Source organism: Mustela nigripes, chromosome 10, assembly GCF_022355385.1.
Source record: "Mustela nigripes isolate SB6536 chromosome 10, MUSNIG.SB6536, whole genome shotgun sequence".
Classification (NCBI taxonomy): Eukaryota; Metazoa; Chordata; class Mammalia; order Carnivora; family Mustelidae; genus Mustela; species Mustela nigripes.
Genome location: NC_081566.1, coordinates 17,432,718 through 17,457,243, shown reverse-complemented (window position 1 = coordinate 17,457,243; position 24,526 = coordinate 17,432,718). Strand labels below are relative to the sequence as shown.

At 48.8% G+C, this 24,526-nt stretch overlaps 1 protein-coding gene across 1 annotated transcript in view; it reads right to left on the bottom strand.

Annotated features, from left to right (window-relative positions):
- The window catches only part of CACNA1E (calcium voltage-gated channel subunit alpha1 E), a 494,904-nt gene that overhangs the window by 304,511 nt on the left and 165,867 nt on the right, over positions 1-24,526 (bottom strand). Inside the window, exon 4 of the mRNA XM_059412718.1 lies at positions 10,640-10,906. Coding sequence (XP_059268701.1) covers positions 10,640-10,906 — 267 coding nt within the window. The remainder of the gene's footprint in view (positions 1-10,639; positions 10,907-24,526) is intronic.

The following is a 24,526-nucleotide window of genomic DNA, read 5'->3' as shown; positions in this document are numbered from 1 at the left end:
GACGGCAAGCGACCTCAAGTCAAGTCTGAAGTACAATGCCATTTCTTTAAAAAGGAAAAAACAATTTAAAAAATTGTCTCCAGTTAAACAAATGTGCCAATGTTAATGAGTACTGATCTATGTTCTAGTAATTAAAAAACTAATAGATACTGTCCACTCCCTTCCAGGGATTTATTTATTTTTTTTAAGATTTTATTTATTTATTTGACACAGAGAGATCACAAGTAGGCAGAGACAGGCAGAGAGAGAGAGATGAGGAAGCAGGCTCCCTGCCGAGCCGAGAGCCCAATGCGGGACTCGATCCCAGGACCCTGAGATCATGACCCGAGCCGAAGGCAGAGGCTTAACCCACTGAGCCACCCAGGCACCCCCTTCCAGGGATTTAAACCAATACTAAATCTATATGGTAAGTGTTACATTGAAGTAATAAACCAGGTGCCCTACGGAAGTACAGAGGAGGGAGTTGGTCTTAATATGCCAAGAGAAATCAAGGAAGTCTTCATGGAGGAAGTGACTACTAACTACAGTCTTAAAGCCGGGGCCAGGGGAGGTTGGGGGTTGGGGAGAAGACATTCCAGGCAATGGGAGCAGTAAGTGCACAGGCAGGGAGGCCTAGGAGAAGCTGATGCCTTCAAACATTAGCAGCCCAGTAGAATAGCTGAAAAGAAGGTGATTACAGTTGCCCCCAGAAGTAGAGTAAAGCACAGGAAGCCCTGAACACCAGGATAGGGAAACCTTGCCCAGTTATAAAGCAAACAAATCACAGAACCCAGACAGGTACTTAGGTTTCCTGAGTCATTATCTATTCTCTCTACCCCTACGGTCCTTTATCTTAGCCACTAGCCATATGTCTCTATTTAATTTAAATTAATTAAAATGAAATGCAACTTAAAATTTAGTAGTCACGACAGCCACCTATCAAGTGCTCAAGAGCCACATGTGACTACAGGCGACTACATTAGTTGGCCCAGATAAAAACATATAACCATCAGCACAGAAAGTTCTGGTCTGCCGCAATAATCAGTGCCATAGGACCTTAAGTGAATGAGAAGTGAATAAATGACTGGGTTTATATTGCTTTATAGAACAGAAACAGGAAAAATAAAAACAATCAGGTGAAAGCTCTACAAAAGAGTATTTCAGTGTCCTACACCTTAGTGACAAGAGCACCCCATCACTGGAAGCTTGATGGCCACCCATCAGGGAGATGGAGAAAGAGCTCCTCTATTGACATAATGCTCATTGGTTAGAATGTCTGTATTTTACCACGGCAGTCTGGCTGATGCACTAGTGCAAATGTATCTCTGTAGCTCTTTCACATGGAGTTTCTGTAGTGCTTGCAGCTAAGGGATATGATGCTGGATCGGGAGTCCCTATGCCCGATGGTTCAACATCCCAACATCCCAGAATGTGGGAACTTTCTAACACAGCATTGCAATCCATGGATCTCCTGAAACTGAATGCAAATTTTATGTGTATTTTTTTTTTTCAGGAAAGAAGGGTGCATAGCACCAATCAAATTTCAGTAAAATTTGTGATCCCAGTATAGAAAGCAAATAAACACTGTACTAGAGGACGAGGCTGTCCCAGTCCTCCAAAAAGAATCATCTAGATGTCATCAAGATGGCCACTAGGGTCATTCCTGCCTGTAAAGTTCCATAATGGGACCATCTAAAGACAATCACCCCGCAATTGAAGAGTTCCAAGTGAAGCATCCCCTGACCTTGATCAAGGAGAAAAGAGATGGGACATGTATAAAAGGACCTGGAAACAACCCAGGGCACTAAAGTTGGATAATTCAGTCAGGCTGGGGAAGGAAGAAGAGAATCTGTCAACCTCTTGCTGAGATGCCCATTAGAGACTCTCTTGTAAATCCTGATGTCCCATTTTCAATGACAACCTCCAGACACACGCAGACTCAGTCAGACGTAATACCAGCTTACAAGCTGGAGAATTTGCCCAGTGAAGCCAAAGTTTGCTGAGCTATCAATCCATTAAAATATATATATATATATATATATGTGTGTGTGTGTGTGTGTGTGTGAGAGAGACACTTTGTTCTGATCACCACCTGACAGTATGATAATTGTCTAGAATTCATCTTCAGGCCCTAGAGTATTTCTAGAGCTGAAAAGAATTGATTTCTAGAATAATGCAGGGATTCTTCTGTTATCTGGTGTAGCTAGAGAAGAACACTTTGGTTAATTTAACAAAAAAAAGTGATAAAGAGCTACTTTAAATAATCAATATGGATTATAATTTGCAAAAGCTCTGAACACAATAACGCGCCCACACCATTCAAACCATGTTGAACATGATGTAATAAATGCTTCATTGGCGATATTCCGAAAGTGCTATGGCATTTTGTGGTGCCTGGGGGCCGTCAGAACAAATCTCAATTGTTATTACCCTATAGGTCTCTGGGTGCCAATTAATAAAGCGTTCTGTATAATAAAATGCCAGATAACAAATACCGTGTGCTTTTTTCACAGTTCGTGTCAGGTCATACAGAAACTGGAGTGATCCCCAGCTAGATCCTGAAGCTCGTCTTTTCCAACTTCCAAATTTGTATGTAGTGACCCCACCAGCTATCCAGTGCCCTCACTGCCTCCTAGCAACCTCCTCTCCCCATGCTCGGGCCACCTCTGGTCCTACAGGTCCAGGTCAGTGCAACACGAAGCACATAAGAGATGCTTCAGTGAGACTTTCTGTTGACTAGTAATAACCACCTAATGAAATCATCTAATGAAATTGTCCCCGCTGCTCGCCGTGAGCCAGGGTTGCACTAGGTACAGAAATTAATTAGGGGCGTGTCCTGTGCCAGTTCTCAGAAGAGCCTGTTTTCAGTTACACGGTGTTAGTGCCATGTAGCAGCTAGCATATCCCAGCTCCCAAGAGCATGTGCATTTGGATGGTAAAGTCTTGAACCCTCACTACCTGAACCCAAAGGTCGCGGCAAGGCTTCAGGCTGAGAGATGAGCACAGTTGGGGATGGGGGTTCTCTCCCCTATGACTGCAAAACTGGCCTTCTCTGAAGGCACTGCGGTGCAGGCAACAAAACCATGGCAAACAGTGGTTCTCGGAAGATGGCTCTGAGGCCAGCAGCATTCGCATCACCTGGGAACTTGTGACAAATGCACATTCCCAGGCCCTACTTCAGACCTACTGAATTGGCCAATCTGGCAGGAAGGTCCAGAGATCTGTATTTTAATAAGCCCTTCAGGAGATTCTGAGCCCCACGAAGCTTCAGAACCCAGTGATGCAGATGAAGTGGGGAGTGCATAGGTATGACTTCAGCACAGAGAGACTAACTGAGGAATTAGCTTTGATGCTAATAGACGTCACCTTCTGGAAGGCACAGTCATTGACAAGATAGTAGCAAAACAGTTGCCAACAGCACACAGCCAGAAATTGCCAGGATGCTGGTGAGTGACTGCTGAAAATCCGTTTCATGCTTTTTGACTCTGACCAGTCCCATGAGATGATGGTGTGGAAACTGAGAAAGAGGCACCGAAAGTTTGAAACACTTCAAACATACAGCCATGTCACAGGTGGAGAAAAGCTTGTGAGGGCTAGTTTTCCTCCCAGTCCTGGTTTGCAGAGCCTCTCTGGGTGGATAAGGCACACACTGTGCCTTGCCTCTCAGCCACAGAAATTGTGCTAGTGTCTGAGCCTCCGTTCTTGACATTAGTCAGAGCTTTTCTTCCTCTCCCCACTGATCTGTGACCCACCCACATCCTCTTCATACCTTCTCTAAAGGGGAGAGAATCATACAGACGCCCCACTCCTGGCTTTAATGACAGAAGCCTTCAGAAAGCGAAGGCATACATCTGACACAGGCTTTCCAAATTCTTTAGGGATGAGGGGAACAGATGCAGTACCAATGCAGCACCACCACATCCAGCAAAAAACACAGCCCCAACAGAATGCAGAGTTGCAAGAGCAATCCAAATTAACCACCCACAGGCAGAAAGACCCCACCTGGCATAGGCGACAAGCAAGGCCTCTCCCGGAAGCCCTCCCTGGCTGGACCACAGGAGCCCGGAGCTGAAGCCTAGCCTGGAGGCAGTCACATTCCCAGGCTCTGCCCACCCGCCTTAGGGATGAGCTCTACTGCTTTAAAAACGGGTCCTTTTTTTTTTTTTTAAATATTCAAGAGGACTAAGAGTAGAACTGCTTAGCCCTACAAATTTGGAACCCAAAATACAATAAAAAAAGACGCTCCTAAGAAGGACCCACAGCTCTGCCAGTGTCTTGGATAACTGACACTTTTTAGTCATTCAGTGCCGTTCTCCTTAGTCTGGCCCATTTCTCCCTCTTAAGGACACACCTTCTGGCTGCCCCTTGGCTTCCAGAAATGGTGACATGGGGGCGGCTCCTCAGACTTTATATCCAAGGACCAGCCAAGGATACAGGGAATGGAAAGTGAAGTGAACGTACCTGGGCTAGGCAGTGAGCAAAAATACACCACAGACATCTCCCTAAAGTAGGACTGACACGTAAGAGACCAACCACTACAACTGGAGAAGCCAAAAAACTCCGTGCAGTACTTTCTGTCCTTAAATATGAGTGACGGTGGGAACATGCCAGTAAGCCCCTTCCGGGCAGGTCCAGAACCCTTGGGAAGGGAGGTACTAGCACTGGTCACTGGTGGTTTTATCCCTCCTTGAAAGGGGCTTCTTTAAAAGCCACATCGTGTTGATGACAGCCGAAGTGATGGGGAGTGGTACACGTTAATTTCAGTGGCTGCTCACCCCTTCAATTTCCTATGTGAACGCCCACTAAAGTCTGAAAAGAAACATTTACAGAAGCTTCCCTGGCTCTGCGGCTCAGCCCTTATTAGCATGAAGACCTAGGATGACAAGAGCTTTCAGAGCGACAAAGACTTGGGGACACAAATATCTTCTAGTTAAACATGTTCTCTGAATAGAGGGGAGTAGCTGCATATTTATGGGGCACCCAAATGTACCAGGACTGGGTAGGAGGCAGTCATTTTAAAAGCAGCAGGAAAAAGCATGTAACAGGAGAGCTCTCCCCCTCCCCTGCTACCTTTCTCCAGTGTCCTAGTCCCACGGCAACAAACAGACACAGAGGGAAAAGGCGATCTGTGAAGCTGGTCCTCAGCAAGAGACCCTGCTTATATCCAAGAGGAAGACAAGTCACCTTCCTTTTTCTAAAAATCCTAGGGAAAACCCACACATATAATGAATTATTCACAAAGGCTGAACCTAAAAATGAGAGAGGGAGAAATAAAGAGAGATGGAAAAGGGACAGAGAACTGCACAAAGAGAAATCTCTCTCCTTGAATAAAAGGGTATTCATTATGGTCACGTCCAAGTTCCCTCTTTAACGTGTGTGTGGTCATCGATAAGCAAACTAAGATCAGCAGAGGGGCCTCTGCTGGCTGGCTTCCACGGCGGGGCTTCGGAGACCCGCAGCTTCCAAGGCAGATCTGCAAACAACGAAAGGAAGGCGACTGGGCTGCTGGTGGGACCCAAGGAGTCAAGGGTTTGCAGGAGTTCTGATAGCTTAGCAAATCTTGGCTCTGTTCTATTTTAACTAAGAACATGAAGATGGAAGGAAACCAGATGTTCCTATAAAGTAGGGGGAAAGCGGCAGAGTTGGAGGGGGAAGAAACCCTACGTCTTGTACAGCAGCAGCTAAAAAGAGATCAGCAGTTCTGGATGGAACTAATAATTCCAAAGTCTGGATCTCTCAGAAGATCAAAAGACCTGTTCTCATTATTTCCCCTCCTCCTCTAATTCGTAGTGTGCCTCCCACCTACTGCAGGGAACGCAAGCGGAGGGAAGCGGAGAAATGGTGACATGCAAACCAATAGACAACACTAGCACGTCCAAGGGATTTTTGTCTCCATCCTTCAGTTATTTCATTTCTGTCAAACTCCTTCACTCCAGCTTGCTTTCCAGGCTGCATCCCAATTACAACTGGTCCCCACAACAAGTCAAAGCCTGGTTTCCAGAGGAAATGTTACCCACACCTCATTTCAAAGACAAAGCCAATGGACAATTTGGAGACTGTCCTGGGAGCCTCAGAAAATGAAGACCTTTTTCCAGCAGCCGCAAGGCAAGTTACAGCCACTATTGGCTTCGCTGTCTGCATCTGTGCCCAGGTACACAGAAGATGCAGAGTCTTTCTGCATGATGTGATCATAGGATATAATTACAGACTTTGTCCTTGTTAGCTGCCACCCTCTGCCCTAATCAAGGCCCTCTGACTCATGATCCATTAGCTTACATCAAACCTGAAATTCTTGCCAAGATTACAGTCTACTATCCTGCAAGGTGCTGTATACTTACAGGCGACCAGAGCAGGAGAAAAGTTTATGCCAAAATGGGAGATGTGAGAACTAAAGCTTTCAGTAATCCTCACCAAAACCCTCCAAAATAAATAGGCAATTCACAAAGGGAAATTCGCCATAATAAAGCACATAACCTCTGACTCAGAGCCAAAGTCCTTTGAGGCTACAGTGAAATGCTCTGCAGCAAGAAATCATGGATGAATATCTACAAGTTCATCATAATGAGCTTTCAACATCTCAGTGGCTGCAAACACATTTGATCTTCCTACTTCAGACCTTGTACATTTCTGCATGAAACATGCGATCCCCTCCTGAGAAGACCCACATAGTGGCGCGACGGGGGTTGGGGGGACTCTCCTGCTCCCCATCAAGGGCACAAGTTCCCCAATCAGATATCCCATTTCCTCCCCTCATCTGCTGACCTTAAAAAAACGCCAACAAGTGTGGGGCATCTCACAAACCATGAGGGAGGCTTTGCATGTGTCCACAGAGTTAACTCAGCCTGGGCATGGAAGAGTGAGAACTGGGAAGCTTACGGCACAGTGAACCTGTGAGGACCATCAGAGCAGCCAACTCCCTGAGGGAAAAAGAATCCTCTTGTCCTTATATCTATTAGATGAGCAAGAAAGAAATAGTGGCATCATATAAAATGTAATATCACATTTTAAATCCGATTAGCATTTGCAAAAAGGTTACGGTATCCATTGCAGAAAAGAGTGCCATAAGAAAATAAAATTATCTCCCTATGCAGATGTAGCTTCCAAGAAAAATGAAACACATTCAGAGTGGGCTGTAACTTACCACCATGTTTCATGCCAAATCTGGGTTATCTTGGGCATTTCTTTCCATAGGAACTAGACTTTCCCTATTAAATAATTGGAAAAGATTGACCCTCCGGCCCACCCAAGCCAGAGGGTCCTACAAGTATAAATTAAATAATTCCTTTCCCTGAACTGATCTTTTCAGGCCAATTTGTTAAAGACCAGTATTATGCAGTATGAAGAAAAGCTAACATAGCCCACAGAAATGCTCATTTCCCCCTAGCTCCACAGTGACTTTCTACAGCCCATAAAAGATGCATATGCCTCAAAGACACAGTGCACAGATAATCAAAGTCCTCAAGCATGTTACATGTTCATATGTCAGTTCAAAGCTGGCGGTCTTAACCCATGCCCTGAACAATGTTCTTTTTTTTTTTTTTTTTTTTTTCAAATATCCAGCCCTTAACAAACAGTAGAGAAGTACTCCCCAGACTTTAATGTCCATACTAACCACCTGGGAACTTATTAAAATGCAGATTCTGATTCAGTAAAATCTGAAGTGGGGCTCTGAATTTTTAACAGGGTTGTGAATTTTTAACAGGCCCCCAGGTGATGGGGATATTGCTCTTTGCTCTGTTTGAGAGGCAAAAACCTAGAAGACTTAGTTGACCTAGAACTAAGACCCCTCCCTTCAGGCATACTGAAATTTCTGAAGGACCCCGTTAAAATAATAAGCTAGTGTTTACTGGGGAATTAGGCAATGTTTTAGGAACCCAACGTATTTTAGGTCATTTAATTCTCCCACTAACTCATGACTATCACCCTCATTTTACTGGCAAGGAAACTGAGTCGCAAAGTAAGGAAGTAACTTTTCAAGGTCACAGAGCCAGGGAAGAAACTGGGATGTGAACTCAGCCAGGTTCCCAAGTTTCCTGGTAACCACTGCTCGCGGACTCCCAGGAAGAAAAAGGGAGAGCTTTCCGGATGCTGGATGTCTAGGTAGGACGGAAAGTGAGTCTAGGATCTCAGATGCAGTATTGGGGAGAAAATGCAGAACCCACAGAAGCGCAATGTTTCCACATGGTCACCACCAGAGGCAACATAGATTTGTCAGTCAGTCACGTTGCACAGCGAAGAGGAAAAAAAAAGCAAACATGGTGTATTTTAAATTTTCCAATCGGGCTCCTCTACACACCTTAGCAGATGTTCTCTGAACACTGTTACAACAGCCTACGTGCTGCGGAACCGCTGGGAAACTTCCAGCTACGGGGACAGAAGAGACCCCCGGGGCCCGGTTCTCAGCCCAGGCACCCAGCATGATGCTGAAGTCAACTCCCTACTCTCTTTTGCGGCTCTCTTTGGGCCATGAGGACCAAAGACAAGGAAAGGGCGGGGTGAAAACCACTGTGGCACCTTGCGCTCGCAACGCCTGGTAGAAAGGCGATGTCTTTGCCGCGTAAGAGAAACCGTGAAAAGCGCCTGACCGCGTGGTCTCCCGGTCTCTGAGCCGCGCTTGATTTCCCAGCCCCGGAGCCCCCGCCCGGCCGGAAGGGCCCAGAGCGCCGTAGCCGCGGACGCCTGGGGAGTTTCGCTGGCGCTGTCCTAGGTGCCAAGGATGGCTGCTGGCACACTTTGCCACCCGCGGCGTGGCTGGGCGGCTTTGTCTACCGCAATGAAACCAGAGGGCGCCTGAGTAAGCATGTCCCTAAGAGAGGGGCACAGTAAGGCAGCACCTGGAAGGTGGGAATTTTAGAGAATTGTACGAGGCGGCTGGGGGAGGGGGCCCTGCTGGAGAAATCGGCAGAGCTCTGAGCAGAGGACTGTTCGCAGCCCAGCCGCAGCGTGCAACATAATGAGATCTGTCCGCTTTGTGCAGCACACCGGCCGGCGGGACTGCGGGGACCGGACCCTTCCTCCTCCCCAGTTCCCCCACCCTAGACGCCTTTAACTCCGGCGGGCACGGAGTGACCCCGAATCACTCTGTGGGGGCGGGAGGAGGAGGGGAGTGCAGAGAGGAGGAGAGAGGAAGCCCAGCCAGGGGTGGTTGTGGGAGGATTTGAGCAGCAGCAGGAAGAATATCTGCTTAGAGATGCTCCTTCGTTTCTAATGAGGGGTGCTGCCTAGAAGCACCACGCGCCAGCCAATGGCAGTGCTGCTGAGGCAGGGAACTAGGGAGGAAGGAGGGGAAGGCCAGAGACTGGGGTGGGGGTAGTAGGGAGATGCCCAGGCCCTGGGGGAAGCGAGCCACGTGCCTCGCTGATACTAGAGACCCAATGCAGCTCCAGCTGCCTCGCTGCTGCACACCTGGACGGTGGGGGTGGGGAACGAGGAGGATGGAGAAGAAGAGGAGGGGCCTCCTTTGCAGGTGCATCCTTCCCGAGAAATGTCTTTTCATAAGCATCAAAGTCCCATTTCTCCAAACCTACCCCCATATTTAACACCACCCCCCTGGCTTGCTTCCTACCAAGCACCCTCCCCACACCCACCAACCCACAATTCCTAAAGACCTTGCCAGATGCCCAAATCCTTAGTGAAGAACAAGGCAGCGAGATGCCTAATCAGCAGGCTGCATTTGGTGCACTTGATTGAGCCTGCAAAGGCTCCTTCGATGCCTGTTCACCCTGACACTGCCACCTTCAGAGCCGCCCCCACCAGCTCTTTGTGGAGAGCAGTTCCTTTGGAGGTAGGGAGAGACAGATTGCTTGCACACCCCTGGGCTCGGCTGATGCAGCCCTCAGCTGAAGAATTCAGGCCCAGCTGATCAACCTGAATCTTGGGCGCTCAGCTGGGTCAAGCATTCAGAGGCGGGGGGGGGGGGGGGCCCCCCCCCCGACCAAGAAAAAAAAGAGCTCTGATGAGCTGTTGTTCTTCTTTGGCTGAGAAGAGAACTCCAACTCTGAGCCGTCTGGGCTGTATCATTAGAGATTGCCTCCGCTGACACATTCATTCACTCCACTCTCCGTGGAACTTAAACTCAGTCCCCAGAGTTAGCTGGATCCCCAGCCAAATGGCTGCTTTATTTATCCATTTGTCTATTTGTCTACAGGGTTTTGGCCCAGACTCTTGAAGCTTCTGAAACGATAAATCCCCCAGGGAGCCTTGACTTCCCCACGGGCAGAGTGAGGATGTCTCCCCAGCTGGTGGGGATGGGGATAGAAGGGGTGGCTTTGAGGGAGGAAAGGGGGGAGTGAGTATGAAAGAAAACCATAAGATTAGGGGCAGCCCATTCTATGTAAAGGGCCTTGAGGGCCTGGGAATCAGACAAAGCCCAGCCCAGAAAGGGGCAGACCCAGCAACACCACGCACTCAGGGACCATACAGAGCTCCACATAGGAAAAATCAAAAACCAAAAGTCTTACCTTGAAAAGCACTAGTGCACACACTGGCCTCTACAGCACCAAGCTTGCCCCTTAGGCACACCGGAGTAAAGAGTGCATTTCAGCAAAGGGGCAAACAGGCACCAAGAAGGGATGGGGCATAAATCCCACGCTAGATTTCCCCCCTTACCCAAAGAAATGCAAAGGGGGAGAGGGGAGTTATGGTGGGCAAGAAAGGATATGGCCAATCGATGAGCTTCTTGGCGTATTTCCTGACAATGTTATCTTCTCCGAAGATGAACAGGGATCTGTTGACGGTGAAACAGTTCTGCCGGACAGGAATGGGGTTGTACAAAGCCATAGTCCGCGCCCTCTGCGCTTTCGACTGCTTGTAGGCGGCCGCCGGCCCCGAGGCCGGCACCGGGGTTCCTTGCCGGTTCCTGCTCTGGTCCGAGTCTCCATCGCCCGACCCCGGCCTGCCGACCACCGCCTCCCCGAAGCGAGCCATCCTGAAGTTTAAACAGACAGAAGACACACAAAGGTGATCGTGGCCGAACACCCGCACACAGCAACAAGCAGAAAGACACACGGAGACTCAGAGCCGCATCCAGACGAGCGCGGGGACCACCGCCTCCGGGGAGCCTCGCGAGCTCTTGGAAGAGGCAGCAGCAGCAGCCCCGCCGCTCCGAACTGTTGAATCTAAATACAACCTCTGCGAAGCTCCATTCCTCAAGGAGGAGAAAAACGGGGGGAGGGCTTGGGGGTGCTCAGTTTCTGAAGGCAATTTTTTTTTCTCAAAATACCAGTGTGTGGTGGCATTCGGGGACTGAAGAGGAGAGGGGTGGAGTAGGCTGCTCCTCAAACATAGCTCATCTTCTGGCAGACGCACCACCTAGTTCTGGAAGAGAGGCAGGCACCGGCCCGCTAGGTAACAGTTTGGTGATTTATTGGGAGGGGGGGAGGAATAAAAACAAAAGAACTTAAAAAAAAAAAAAAAAAAAAAGGATGGGGTTACGGTGACATGCTTTGTAACGCCAGCCCCAGCAAGTCCATCTAAGAAATTCCACAGCCGAGACTTGGGTCTTTAAATCTGCCAGCACAGACGCATCCAAAGGTTGACAAGAGAGGGAGGGGGGAGAGCGATATTGAGGTTCCTGCGCAAACCGCAACGCCCAAAATATCAAAATAAGAAGTCAATCCAGCCGGAGAGGGACAAACGACTTCAAAGCTCCTGCGCTTGGGATAGAAGTTGAGCAGGATCCAGAGAGCAGCGAAGCCCGAGTGCCAGCATCCTGCCGGAGCGCTCGCCGCCGCCACCGCCACCGCCTCCCCGGATCAGCATGCAACAGCGATCCGCGGCTGCGCCGGGGCGAGGGCGGGAGCGGGAGCGGGAGCGGGCGGGCGGGCAAGCGCCTGGGCGAGCGCTGGGGCGAGGGAGGAACAGGTTGCAGGCGAGCCCAGCGGTGGCCTGGCACGCGAGTTGACCAAGGACCGAACTTCCTCCGGAACGGCTCGGTTTCTTCTGCCACCCGGACAGCCCCACTCCCGGGGGAAGCAGAGGAGAACGTGGGGAAGGAAAGGGGAAGGCGAGGAGGGGAGAGCGAGCGGAGCGCAGAGGCGCTGCGAGGCGCGCGCCGGAGCGACGGGAGAAGCGGGGGCGGGGCCGGCGGGGACAGGAGGGGCGGGGATGGAGCCGGAAGGACCCCGGCCGACCGCCGCTGCAGGGGCCTGGCGAGCGAGGCTGGTTTGGCTTATAGATTTATTTAGCCAGAGGGCAGGGGGCCGCCGCTGCAGAGTGTCCCCAAGTAACGCCGAGAGAAGAGAGGCGGGCGCAGCTGGCGGCGCGGCACAGTCCCCACAAGAGAGCCGAGCCCAAGCCCGGCGGGGGCGCACACGCGCGCGCGCACGCACTCGCGCCTGCCGTCCCCGCCGAGGCGACCGCCGGCGCTGTGCCCCGCACAGTGCCTGCCCCGGAGGGTAGTCGAAGCCTTTGAGCCTTGCGTGCCGCGCACCGGGGCCGCGTTGCTGCTCCTCCTCACCTCCCAGTCTCCAAGGAACGCTGCCCAGGGATTTCCGCGGAGAAGGCAGCACTTTCTCCCCACCTCCCCACTTAGCAACCCGCAGGCCCTTCGAGGCACGCTAGGACCTCTGGGGGCTCTGCACTCTGGTGTGGGTGCCAGCTCCGCGTGGGAGCTTCTGCCCTCCCCCTGCAAATGCGATCTGGGCTGGCCTCTTGGGTTCAGCTCTCGTGGAGCCTTGCGCATCCATTTCTGGCAGAGTGATCCAGATACTGGGGCCGTAGATGGTGAGTTTGGGGCTATAACGACCTTTCCCCCCAAATGTTAGCAATCAGGGGGAATCCTCCCACCCCTATTTTCTACCCACAAATCCGCTCCACTGACTTCCTGAAACCCACTCCATTAAGGAAGAAAGAAAAACCAATTAGTATCTGAGCTGCGTAAATGGGAAAGGTGGACTCCGAGACCCTGAGAAAGAGTCCCTAGGTTTGGTGACCAAGCCCTTCTCCACAGGTGACTAGTGGTTTGAACTGAGCACAGGACCAGCCATGTCTACACTTTCCTCCTTTTTACAGTCCTAGGCTCAATACACAGCTCTATCCAGCTCCTCCCCACCTGAGCAATGTTAGAGAAGGGGAAGGGGGCGGCCGAGGAAGGAAACAAAGAGTCTGACCAAAACCCGGAGGCTGGAAACCATGGGTGAGTGTGGATTCACGTGTGTGAAAGGCAGTGTCTGTGTGTGTGTGAGATTAACTGATGGGAAGGGTGATGACATCTGAGTGAGAGGCACGTGTGTTCCTATGTATATGTGCCTATGTGTGGGCAAGGCCACGTGAGCACTGACACAGGTCTGTGTGAATGTGCATGTGAAATGTGTACATGGGAAATCCTCTGGGTCCTGGAAATTCCAAATGAATGGTGGTGTCCATGCTGCCCTTGGGGCGGCATGTTGACCTCTAGATTTGGGGCAGCCCATTTCAGGCCAGCTGACTATGCAAGGTGTGTCCACTCTAATTAGAATTTTGATTACACATTACTGCCTTACTCTGTCATTCTACCTCCCTTAACTGGAGGGACCTTTTCTGTCTGGATACCTCATCAGAAGTGAAAGGGGAGGCAGTATTGTGCCCCACGGGGCTCCATCAGCCTGTGTAGTCATTCGAAAGACCGTAAGTGGCTGTCTCACTAAGCCTGTGAACTGCAGATTAGAAAGGGCTTGCAGAAGTGATCAACCCATGCTTTCAGGCAGGATAGTAATCCGGAGCACAAAATTCACTCACATCCATCATCCGATAAATATTTTTGAGCACCAGGCGCTGTTGGCACTGAGGATGCCAAATGAACAAAATAGATGACCAAAAAAATGTGTCTTCTTCTAAATTAGATTCTATAACCTTACGGGCCAGAATGCCTGATAGACCTTATTCTCACAGGACAACTTCACCTCTTTTTCTGGGTCCCGGCCTTAGCAGGCGTCAGAGTGGTATGCCTGTTTGTTCCTGCTCAGAGGAAGCAGGGCTCTCTAAGCTTTAGCTCCTGGAAGAGGTTTTTGGAAGATCTGGAACCTCCAGATCTGGGTCTTCAATGCCACCCACTCAGCAGAGAGGCGGTACTAAGTCCCTTCCCTCTCTCTACAGTGTCCTGTGTTCTGTGTGGCTGTTGTCATTCTTCAAAGACCTAGGTTTTCCCAAGACAGACTGTTACACTTGGAAATGTGAAGACCCAGTGGAGTTGAGGCTTGCCCCCTGAAGAGACAGGAATCACTAATGCACGGGTTGGGAATAACAGAGAGGATGCTGGAGAGCGTAAGTACCTCTGTAGGGAAGTTACAAATGGGGAATTTGTAAGGGGGGGGGGGGGGGGGGAGAAGCCGAAGAGGAAAGAGGCTAACATGATGGCATGAAAGTCTTTGGAAATTGACTTGATCTAAGGACAGTAATGGTGGGATGGAGGCATCCTCTCATATTCTCCCACCACCATCATCTCTAACACCATCCCCCACCCCACACACACAGCTCTTCAGAACTTGGAGACCTAAGAATGTCTCTCATGCTCTCTAATGCTCCCATTCTCCCAGCCCCCAGAGGGCTAGAATTTAAAGACTGAAAAATATTTCCTTTGTGTTCAATAGTTTTCGAGGTTTACAAAAACCTCACAACAAATCTCTGAGATCAGCCTGGCAACCCAGTTGTGATGATTCTGATTTGATGGGAAAATTGCAGAACTTCAGAAACCTTAAGTAATTTTCCCTGGGCTTCTAAGAGATCTTCGGACTGCCACTATATGTCTCTTTCTAAAAACCAGTCCAATCTGTGGTGGATGGTAACAGTGTAATTCCAAATTGTTCATTGTCAAGAGAAGAAACTATACAATCATGCAAAACCTGTGAGATTCCTATGCTTACTGTCCTCAAATTGAATTTGATCAGTAGCCACATGCCCCTGGGGCCATGCTGGGAAGAAGCTAAGCTAGGAATACAATGTACTGCTCTCAAGATCCAGGAGGATCCTTGGAAAAAAAACGGAGGTCAGGTCATTGCCATAATGCTCTTCATGAGGGAACTTGGTGGGCATTCTCCTAACAAGTGTCCCTCCTTCCAACGTCTTCTTAAAGACCCACATATGGAAATGCAGAAAATCAGTATTATGGTCACAACTCTGATTGGAAACCGTTTCCTAAAATCCCTTTCAAGCCCATGAGGGACAGTAGCCGTATTTCCCTGTTGTCAGAGCACCATCTACTGGTCACTTGTGAACACGTCACCGTGAGCCCAGTACCTGGCAGCCCAGCACACTTCACAACCTAGACATGCTGAAGAGGTGATTTCTTGTCACCAGCTCTCTACTCCCCTGTGGGACTTTGTTGAGGTCCAGGCCCAAAATTTCACCACATTGCAACTGTCCCATATCACAGTACTTGGAAAGTACATCCGCACACACTGGGCACAAGGTCAACACGCTGCATGCACACACACACACACACACATTCACACACACATTCACGCACGGTTAACATGGTGCAACCAGATGGTTTTCTGCAGGCATGCTTTTCTGCAAGCAGTGGCCTGCAAACTAGAAACCCAAAAGGATCTGAGGAAGAAGTGAAAAACTTTCCTAGATTAATCCCATCCAGATGGTTTAATTTCAAAGCGTTCACCCTGTAACCCTTCACCTCCAGGGTCCCCTCCAAAATGCAGGCAGGAGGAAGGGTGACTGGTATGCTCCAGTCTCCTCTGGAAAGGGAATGAAACCAGTCGGCTGAACCCCACCCCCCACCCCGCAGGCCCCAGACCAGGGGCCACAGGAGTTTATACTAAGCTGGACAGACAAGAGCAGCATGAGTGGAGAAGTACTTGTCCTATTACCCTCATTCATAAAGCTCTTCCCAGATCAGTCAGGCCTTGGGCCATCTCTGCATGAGATTTCAGCCCGCCACTGCAGTCTGCAAATCTGGCCTCATCCAAAAAGCATGCGCCCCTCCCACCAGCCTGGCTTCCTCATCCTCCCTCCCCCACTGCCAGTTACACTCCTATAGCTTATGGTTAAGCTATCAGAGCCCCTTTTGTTCTATTTTCCCCCTGTTGAGCTTTTCCAAGAAATAGACTCTTATGCAAAGCAACTCTAAGGAACAGAATGCAGAGAGGATTTGGGAGTGGGTTCTTAAGAAAAAAGTTGGCAGGAGACCATGTGCAAATTCACTGCAGAGCAGAGGAGCGTTATGGCGATGCAGACATCTTGGGAATCTGGTGGCTTCCACAATACCTTACAGCCCTTACTTGGGTGAAAACATAACTCTACATCCTTATGTAATGTCCATCCCTAGAAGCAGCATTTCTCAAACCTATGCCTGAGAAACCCCACAGCTCTAACACTCGACCGGCTAACTATAGATGTGCAAATTTTGCTTAAAAAATGTTTTTAAAACCATTCATTTATGACAACTCAATATTTCCTGGGTGCCAACTGTGATAATGTTATCTCACTGCATCTCTGCTGCAGGACTGTGAGGCACATTCTATTATCTGAGGTGCAAAGGGTCAGGGACTTGTCCAAGTGCACAAGGGTAGGGAATGGCAGGGCTGGGTCTCCTGGTAATAAGGTCAGGACTCTAGACAATCCGTGGCCACTATTAGCATAGTGCATGTCAAAATAATGTTTTCCTTGCTTAAGAGCCCAGGCAAAGGCATGATCTCGGACTTTAAGAGGTGAGGTGTGACCCTGAGCCAGAAAGCCTCCCAAAGTGTTAAACTTCAAAGAAAGCACACCACCTGTCTCTGGGCTCTTATGAAGGTTAAGTTAGTCAATATGTGTCAGGCTCTTAGAACAGTACCTGGCATACAACAGGCTCTACATACGTGTTTGTTAAATACATTTCAGCAGTGGTAGCTATGACCACAGTACCACATAAACAACCACGTATCAGGCAGCTTTCTATTTTGGAAAGCGGACGGCAGACGTGTAGTCCAGGGATGACTTTGGTGTTTATGGGGTGGACAGAAGAGCAGAGAAAACACAAGTGTCTGAGACTTGATCAGAAAGACAAATGGGGGGAAAGAGAAAAGAAAGGAAAACATTAGAGACCACAGTCCTAAGAGCCCAAAGACCTTGGTACCTGGGAGCAGATCTATGTTTGTTTATTTATTCATTCATTCATAAGCCCATTTCATGTTCATTTAACCCTTTTAATGTGCCAGGCATTTTTCTCAAGATTCTGAGGCTCCAGGATAAATTAGACATGGCCACAGTTAAGCCTCGGAGAGCTTACATCTGAAGAGAGACGAGGAGGAAAACATACCCATGAAGGGCTCTGATACGAGGCAGAACATAATGAGCACCCCAATACACTTGATCTGAGCCAAAAAGCCGAGAAGTGATAATGTGCACCCCAAGGGTGTACACAGTAAAGGGGAGAACAGAGAGATATCCCCTCTGATTGGAGGCAACCAGAAAAAGGAAAGAGTCAGGGAGATCCTTTGAAAGAGAGGGTGCCAGAGGTGGCGAGAAGCAGCGGGGAACAGCAGCATGGAACACGAAAAGCCTGGGCTGTGGAGGAAACGCCAGGTGCAGGGGACTGATTAACCAGACCGCATGTTTATTGCATTTCTGTGTATCTAGGATCTTAAAAGTCCTAGTATTACTCCTTCAATCCTTATTTTTCCCATCAGGTCACTTTTCAACATGGACAAGAGTCAAATATATTCAGCCTAACAAACATTAACCCTTATGGGGAGAGTCCTTTTGGAGCTTCAGTGTTTAGCCCCAGACCCACTGCCCCACTGCGGCACCTCAACACTTATCCTCTGGGTCCAGCCTTGCTTCCTGGTCGAGGCCAAGTGCAGCAGTGGGACGGCTCTGCAGAGCTCCAGATCTGACTGGTGGGGGGTGAGCGGAGGATGATGGGCATCTAAGGGTGAGAACAACCGACGGAAACACGCCCATCCATCCGCCCCCTTGGCCTCTTGACTCAGAAAACAAAATACAGCCCACACAGTGTAAGGCTTGCTCAGCCTGGGTGGGTTCAGTCTGATTCATTCATTCAGCAAACATCAAATGAGCACCTTCCGTGTGTCAGGCATGATGTCAGGTGTTAGAGCAAAGGAGGCATCCCTGCGGGGGGGGGGGGGGGGGGATGAGCAGGTGCCTGAGCTTTAACCTGCACTTGCTGGTCTTAATCCTTCCCCCACACTTCACTCTTGAAGACAGCGTCCCGATAGCAGGAAGAGCAGCTCACAGCTGAAACAAAGCCTAGAGGAACCCTGATGGCCCAGAGAAGGGAACTCAGTCCCACCACACCCACCAGTCTTGTCTCTTACAGGACTCTTTGGGTTGGAATCATCAGCAGAGTAAGCCACCACCTGTCCATCACCACACCCTTTCTCTCCCACGCTCTCCTACACTGAGCAGCTGGTTACACCCACCTGGTATAAAATAATCAGAGTGAATAAGGCATTCCCATATGATATGGACTTAAGGCCAGTTTTGAAATGTGCACCTGGGCAGGCCATGTGCTGGTTCTGCCCCTTCCCCTCCCCTAAACCTATACTCAGACCTCCACTGACCTCCGATGGTCTTTGTTTCCCCCCTCTTTCTTCTCCTTGACTACCCTGTAGCTTCTGCTACCAATGACCCCCCTGCTTCTCAGAGTTCCCTTCTTCTAGCACCCCACCTCCCACTTTCTCGCGGTCCGTTGCCTTCTCCTGCTCCTCTTCTCCCCCCTCTTTATTGTGGGAGTCCCCCAGGGGGCTGTTCTTAACCCCTCATTTTCTCTGACATCTTTTCTTTTCAGGGTCACTTCCAACCATCCCCCTGGCCTCTGCATCTAGTCTCAGCCTTACTTTTCCACCTCGTTTCCAGATCCAAATGTCCAACTAAGGGCTGTCCACCATCTCAAACACAATATGCCTAAAAGTGAATTCACTGTAATTCCCTTGAAACAATCTCCCCTTCAAAAATTCCAGTTTCTACTGAGGTGACATCATTCTCCCTTGTCAGCCACTTAATTTCAGTGGTTCCTTGACGCCTAAAAATGGCCAAACTCCTTAGCCTGACAATCTGAATTCAACCTACCCTTCTAACACCATCTTCGAATGTACCACAGTATCAACAAAGTTACATGTCCCACTCACTCCTGCTCAGAGCACCTGATTCAGACTGACCCAGGAACATCCTTCCTCTTTTTTTTTTTTAAAGATTTTATTTATTTATTTGACAGAGAGATCACAGGTAGGCAGAGGGGCAGGCAGAGAGAGAGGAGGAAGCAGGCTCCCCACCGAGCAGAGAGCCCGATGAAGGGTCCGATCCCAGGATCCCGGGATCATGACCGGAGCCGAAGGCAGAGGCTTTAACCCACTGAGCCACCCAGGCGCCCCCAGCATCCTTCCTCTTTTCTGCTTCTCTGACTCCTAGGTATCCTTCAAGGTGTGGTTCAGTTCCATTCTACCTTCTCCACAAAGCCTTCCATAACCTCATCAATTCTGTGACCTCTACCTCCTACAAACTCACAGAACTTACTATCATTCATACAGCACCTTGTTTACTTTCTGTCATTGTTGTCATGGGTATAACTTCACCACTGAATTCTTACTTAACTTCTCAATCATGTCTGCCCTATCTTCTTCACTACGGTGTAAGCTTCTCAGGTGTAAAGGACATACCTTCCCCTTCGTTGTATTACCTGGAGTGTCTGCATTATAACAGCCCTTTACTAAAAACATCACCAGTAAATGAAGCATGGAGTCTCCTGCAATTTTTTTTGGTGAAAAAGAGTTTTAGCATCAACTGGTTAGTGGGTTCCTGTCACAGAGGCTGCCCTCCTCCTAATACGTTCTGGCTCTAACTCTGAGTCTCTGCTCTGTGTTCAGCTGTTTCCTGCTGTTCTCTCTGGGTTGAACGTTCATCCTCCCGTGCCTCCCTCTCCTTCAAGGGATCAGATGACTCTCCTTAGGAGCTTTACCAGCACAATAACCTCACCCTCGTTTTATCAATCATCAAATTATAGGGTTCACTCTCTTATGAGGAATATCTTTGCTCTTTAAAAATAAGTGAAATAGGATTTGGGGAATCACCTATTTAAAAAAAAAAAAAGACATTCAGACCCCCCACATAAAGAATATTTTCAAATCTCTTTTCACAGAATATGAAACAGAAGAATAAACTTCTGCTTCAAAAAAAAATCTTGGGGCTCCTGGGTGGTGTGATGGGTTAAGCCTCTGCCTTCAACTTAGGTCATGGCCTCAGGGTCCTGGGATCAGGCCCCGCATTGGGCTCTCTGCTCAGTGAGAGAGCCTACTTCTCCCTCTCCTGCTGCCTACTTGTGCTCTCTCTGTCAAATGAATAAATAAAATCTTAAAAAAAAAATCAACTATAGTCTTAAACTGGTTCTATCTCTTCTCTCTACAAAAAGGCAAATGTCATCTTTGGACTTTTTTCCCTTACAAAGAATGACATGTGGAAGACACACACGCACACACACACACACACTTTTGTCTTTGTGCAAAGACACACACTTAATACTGATCTGATCTCAAGTTCTGCCTGCCAACTGTATAAACATATAAAGTAATCCACTACGCTGTTGGGAGCTTTCAGACAGGCCTAATACATTATATTTAAATGGGAAGAATTACAAGCTCTCTTGAAGATTTATAAATATTCCTAATGTGCCATTTAAAAATGGGAAAGGTGGAAATGTACTGCTCAGTCAAAAGAAAGGAATTTTGAAATACTCCTAAGACGCTCGACAAGCCAGCTCCTCAGACACACACACACACAGATGCACTCATCATACACTACTTTCCTTACAGACTGGGTCCTGGGTCGTCGTCGTTTTGTTTTTTTTTTTTTTTTTACATAATCCTCCTTCACTCAGTCACATTCTTCAAAAGACTTCTGCTAGATGTGAAGTAGTCAAGTATTATTAATATAATAACCCAAAGCTTCCTATTATGCTATTTTTCCTTCATTAAAATAATGTCTATTCTCCAGTGGGTCATGGTTTGATATTGTAAATTCCAGGACTATTAAAAAAAAAAAAAAGAAAACGAGAAAAATGGACAGGACTCAAACAAATAAAGAATAATTATCAAAATGAGTCTAGGCAATCTGGCCAAGAATATTAATTGTAACAGGTATTCAATACTTACTATTTAACAAGGCACTGCTCTAAGCCCTTTACTTTCCTCATTTCTGAGACTAATCCCGTGTGGTAAGTACTATTTTAATCAACATTCTACAGGTAAAAAGGCAAAACTGGAAGAAACTAAATAATTTCCCTTAAGGTCAGAAAAGTGGTGAAGGACATAGCAGAAAGTCAACCCTAGGTCTGTTTGACTCCAAACTCCATTATCTTAACCACCCCAGTGTGGAGCTTCTCACTGATATGATTCAGAGAGATTTGGGCTAGTCACCTTATTTTTCCGGACCCCCATGTAGTGCCAAGATGCAAGAAAATATCCAGACACTACAGCAGGTCCCAGGGTTGGGGGGGGGGGGGCTCAGAATAAGCAAGTCACAAGCGTAGGAGACAAGACTTGCCCCTCAGCCCTGGCTGGGTTTATGCCTGTGTGAGCAAAAACTGACAACAGTAATATCTGTCCTCCGAATCCCAGGAGACTACTGATCCACCAGCTGGGACAACAGACTCGCAAGTGCCTTGTGTTCCAATACGTGCTGGTGTTGTTCGTCTGACCTGCTGCTCCAGTCCCCCACTGCAACGTCCCCAAGCAGCACGGGCCACGCCAAGGAGAACGGAGTCTTGCTTCACAAGCTGTTTAAACTCTTCAAAACTTTTTAAAAATTCAGAGGGTATGCTGCTGTGTACAATCTACTCCTGATTGATGAATGTGGTTTTACACACACCGTTTGCTAGTTTCTCAATGAATGGCCAAATCTACCCCAAATGCCCCAGCCGCTGAGCCCCCTGGGGTGGGGAGGCGTCTCAGGCAGCTATCCGGAAAAGCCATCAGCCAAACTCTGGAGGGGTCAGCAAGGGAGGGTAAGAAAAGGAGGGGGAGATGGTATCCAGCAGCAGAGAAGGAGGGTCTGCACTCTTGCCGACCCAAATAGCAGCCAGCGTCCTATGTTCAGGGGATCCGAGGGTGGCACTATGTCTTACCATTCGGGAATATCGATCCTGATTATTAGGTCCGGTTTTCATTTTTTTATGAAAACTTCTGCTGCCAACGCATGCCACGGGAGGATTCAGCAAATTTAAATCCTCCTGCCTCTCAAACTTGTTTTCCTGCCTGCACTCCAGCAGGTAAGACACCCACAGACTCACGGTGCTCCGGGCTGTAGAATTCACAGGAGTCTATAATGTTCAGGTTATTTTTAAACTTTCAGGCCACTTTCCCTCCCCACGAACAGCAGGCCTGCCATTTAGAACAGTGTTTAACCCACACCCCACCTGCTTTGAAACTTCAGCTCTTTGTGTTCAAAGAAAAGCAGCAAGCCTTCCAGCCCGCACGTCTGCATACGCATGCACTCACACACGCGTGCACCTGAAACCTGGAGAGAGAGTCAGCGGCTTGCTGGGCTGTGAGACCCAGCTTCCCAAATGATGCTGAGGTGGTGAAGGCTGCATGCGTGAAAATGCTTTGTGAGCTTAGATTGTCACACCCCAGGGCGGGGGGTGGTGTTGTGGTTATATTTGCAGAGACAGACACCAGGCATTAGAGGGGATGTCAAAAGACAGCTTCTACTTCCAAAAGGGAATGATAGCGGGACAATCAAAGTATTCAAGGCCCTTCACAGGCATCCAGACAGAAGCCAGTGGATGGGCGTTAGGTATCGATTTTGTTCAAGTTCAGTACTTTTCTTAAAAAGTGGGAAACAGAGGGAGAAAGGGAAAGGAATTCTGAAAACAGCTCAACAGAAAAAGAAAAGAAAGTTTCAAAGCAGCGACAGTAACTAACCATTGTGGGAAGCCTAACACAGCCCCGTGTACACGCTACCCCACTCGACCTGTGCAAGAACCTACAAGGCAGGCATTGGAGCTGTGACCACCGTTCAGAAGAAGCACCTGAGATCAGAGACACGGAGTCCCTAAACCAAGTTCAGACAGCGAGTAGGTGCAGAGCTAGCTCCGGGACCTCTGTGCCTTGTGCCAGAGGCTACATCTTACCCCAAACCTCACTGGAACAGACAGGCTGAAGGAGCCGGTATGGCCGGGCCCCGAGGCTGGACGGGAATGGCAGCAAGGGCCCATAGTGGAAGGGTACGGAGTCACTCCAGAATCAGGAAGGATGGAGCCCTGGGCACAGAGTTTCCTCCACAGCCAAACGTGAAAGGATGAAAAGACTAGAAGCCACAGGCTTTGCACGAGCTACAAACCCCAAAGCAGCCACTTGCCCCTCCAGGATGGCACAGATCACCTCAATCCCGGACGGTTCCCCAAATGCCTTCCCTTGGGTGGCATACCTCTCTGGGACAAAGGCTACAGCTTCTACAATCCTACTGCTGCCGCGGTGCTCCCGGAACCTATTACAAAATAAGTCAAGCAGCTTTCTCTTGCAGCAAACCTTTTAACCAAAATTCCCAACACACGGGAGGGATGAGTCACCGGAGAGCCTCCTCCTCTCCCTCTCCCTCCTCACCCTCTGGCTGAGGCACCGAGAAGTGATAAAATGATCAGGTGGCTCAACACTTTTACAGCTAAATGTATCCAAGGGATTTTTAAAACCAGAGTCTGTTTCCCTGGAGGCTATTAGGATGTGTACACATTCCGCTGCATCCAGGACTCCGCAGGAACCGCTTCTCCTCCCCACCCCCAAGCCCCAGGAGCATTTCCAACCTATTCTTTATTGCTGCCTCCCTCCCGGCCCCTCCCTCTTCTTCCTCACCGTCTCTCCCTCCACCTCCTGAACGAATGCATTCCTCCGAGGCTGTTTCCTACCCTTTCTCTCAGTCTACACACACTCTCTGGCTGATCTCACCCATCTGGATGGCTGCAGCTCAAGCTACTATCCACGACATGCCCAAATCTTTATCTTTGGCTCGATCCTCTTTAAAAAGCTAGATACCACATTCACAACTTCTCAAGGGGCTCCCCCGACCAGGACAATCTGAAGACACCAAGAATCCATCAGCTGGTTTAGAAACACATGCTCTTTTCCTCCACACCAACGCCTTCCCCAGTCTCTCATTCTGTCTGCAGCATCGCGGACTCCCCATAACTCGGGAACAAAACTTTGGATGCATCTTTGATTCTTCCTCCTGCCCACTTCCCACAGCAACCATCCCCCACACCCTGTCACTTTTTTTTTTCTTTATTCCACTTTCATAATCTTCCTCTTTTCTGTTTGCACCGCCACCTCTCAAGTTCAAGACTTCATACCTCCTCCTCCTCAGACAAAGAAGAGCTTCCTAATCCTTATTTCTCTTCCAGGTTCTACCTGGCTCAACAATTCATTGCACAGCCCACCTCTGACCCTGGTCCTACCCGTCAGTGGAATAAAATTCAAGAGTACGTTCACTGTTGTATTGCCTGTGTCTAGTACAGTGTCTGGTAAAGGTCATTAAACAAATGTTCGGACTGAGTAAATAAATGAGTTTCCTAATGCCTTCCAACTATCACCAGGGAATCAGGAGATCTTATAATCTTAGGGTTAAAAGC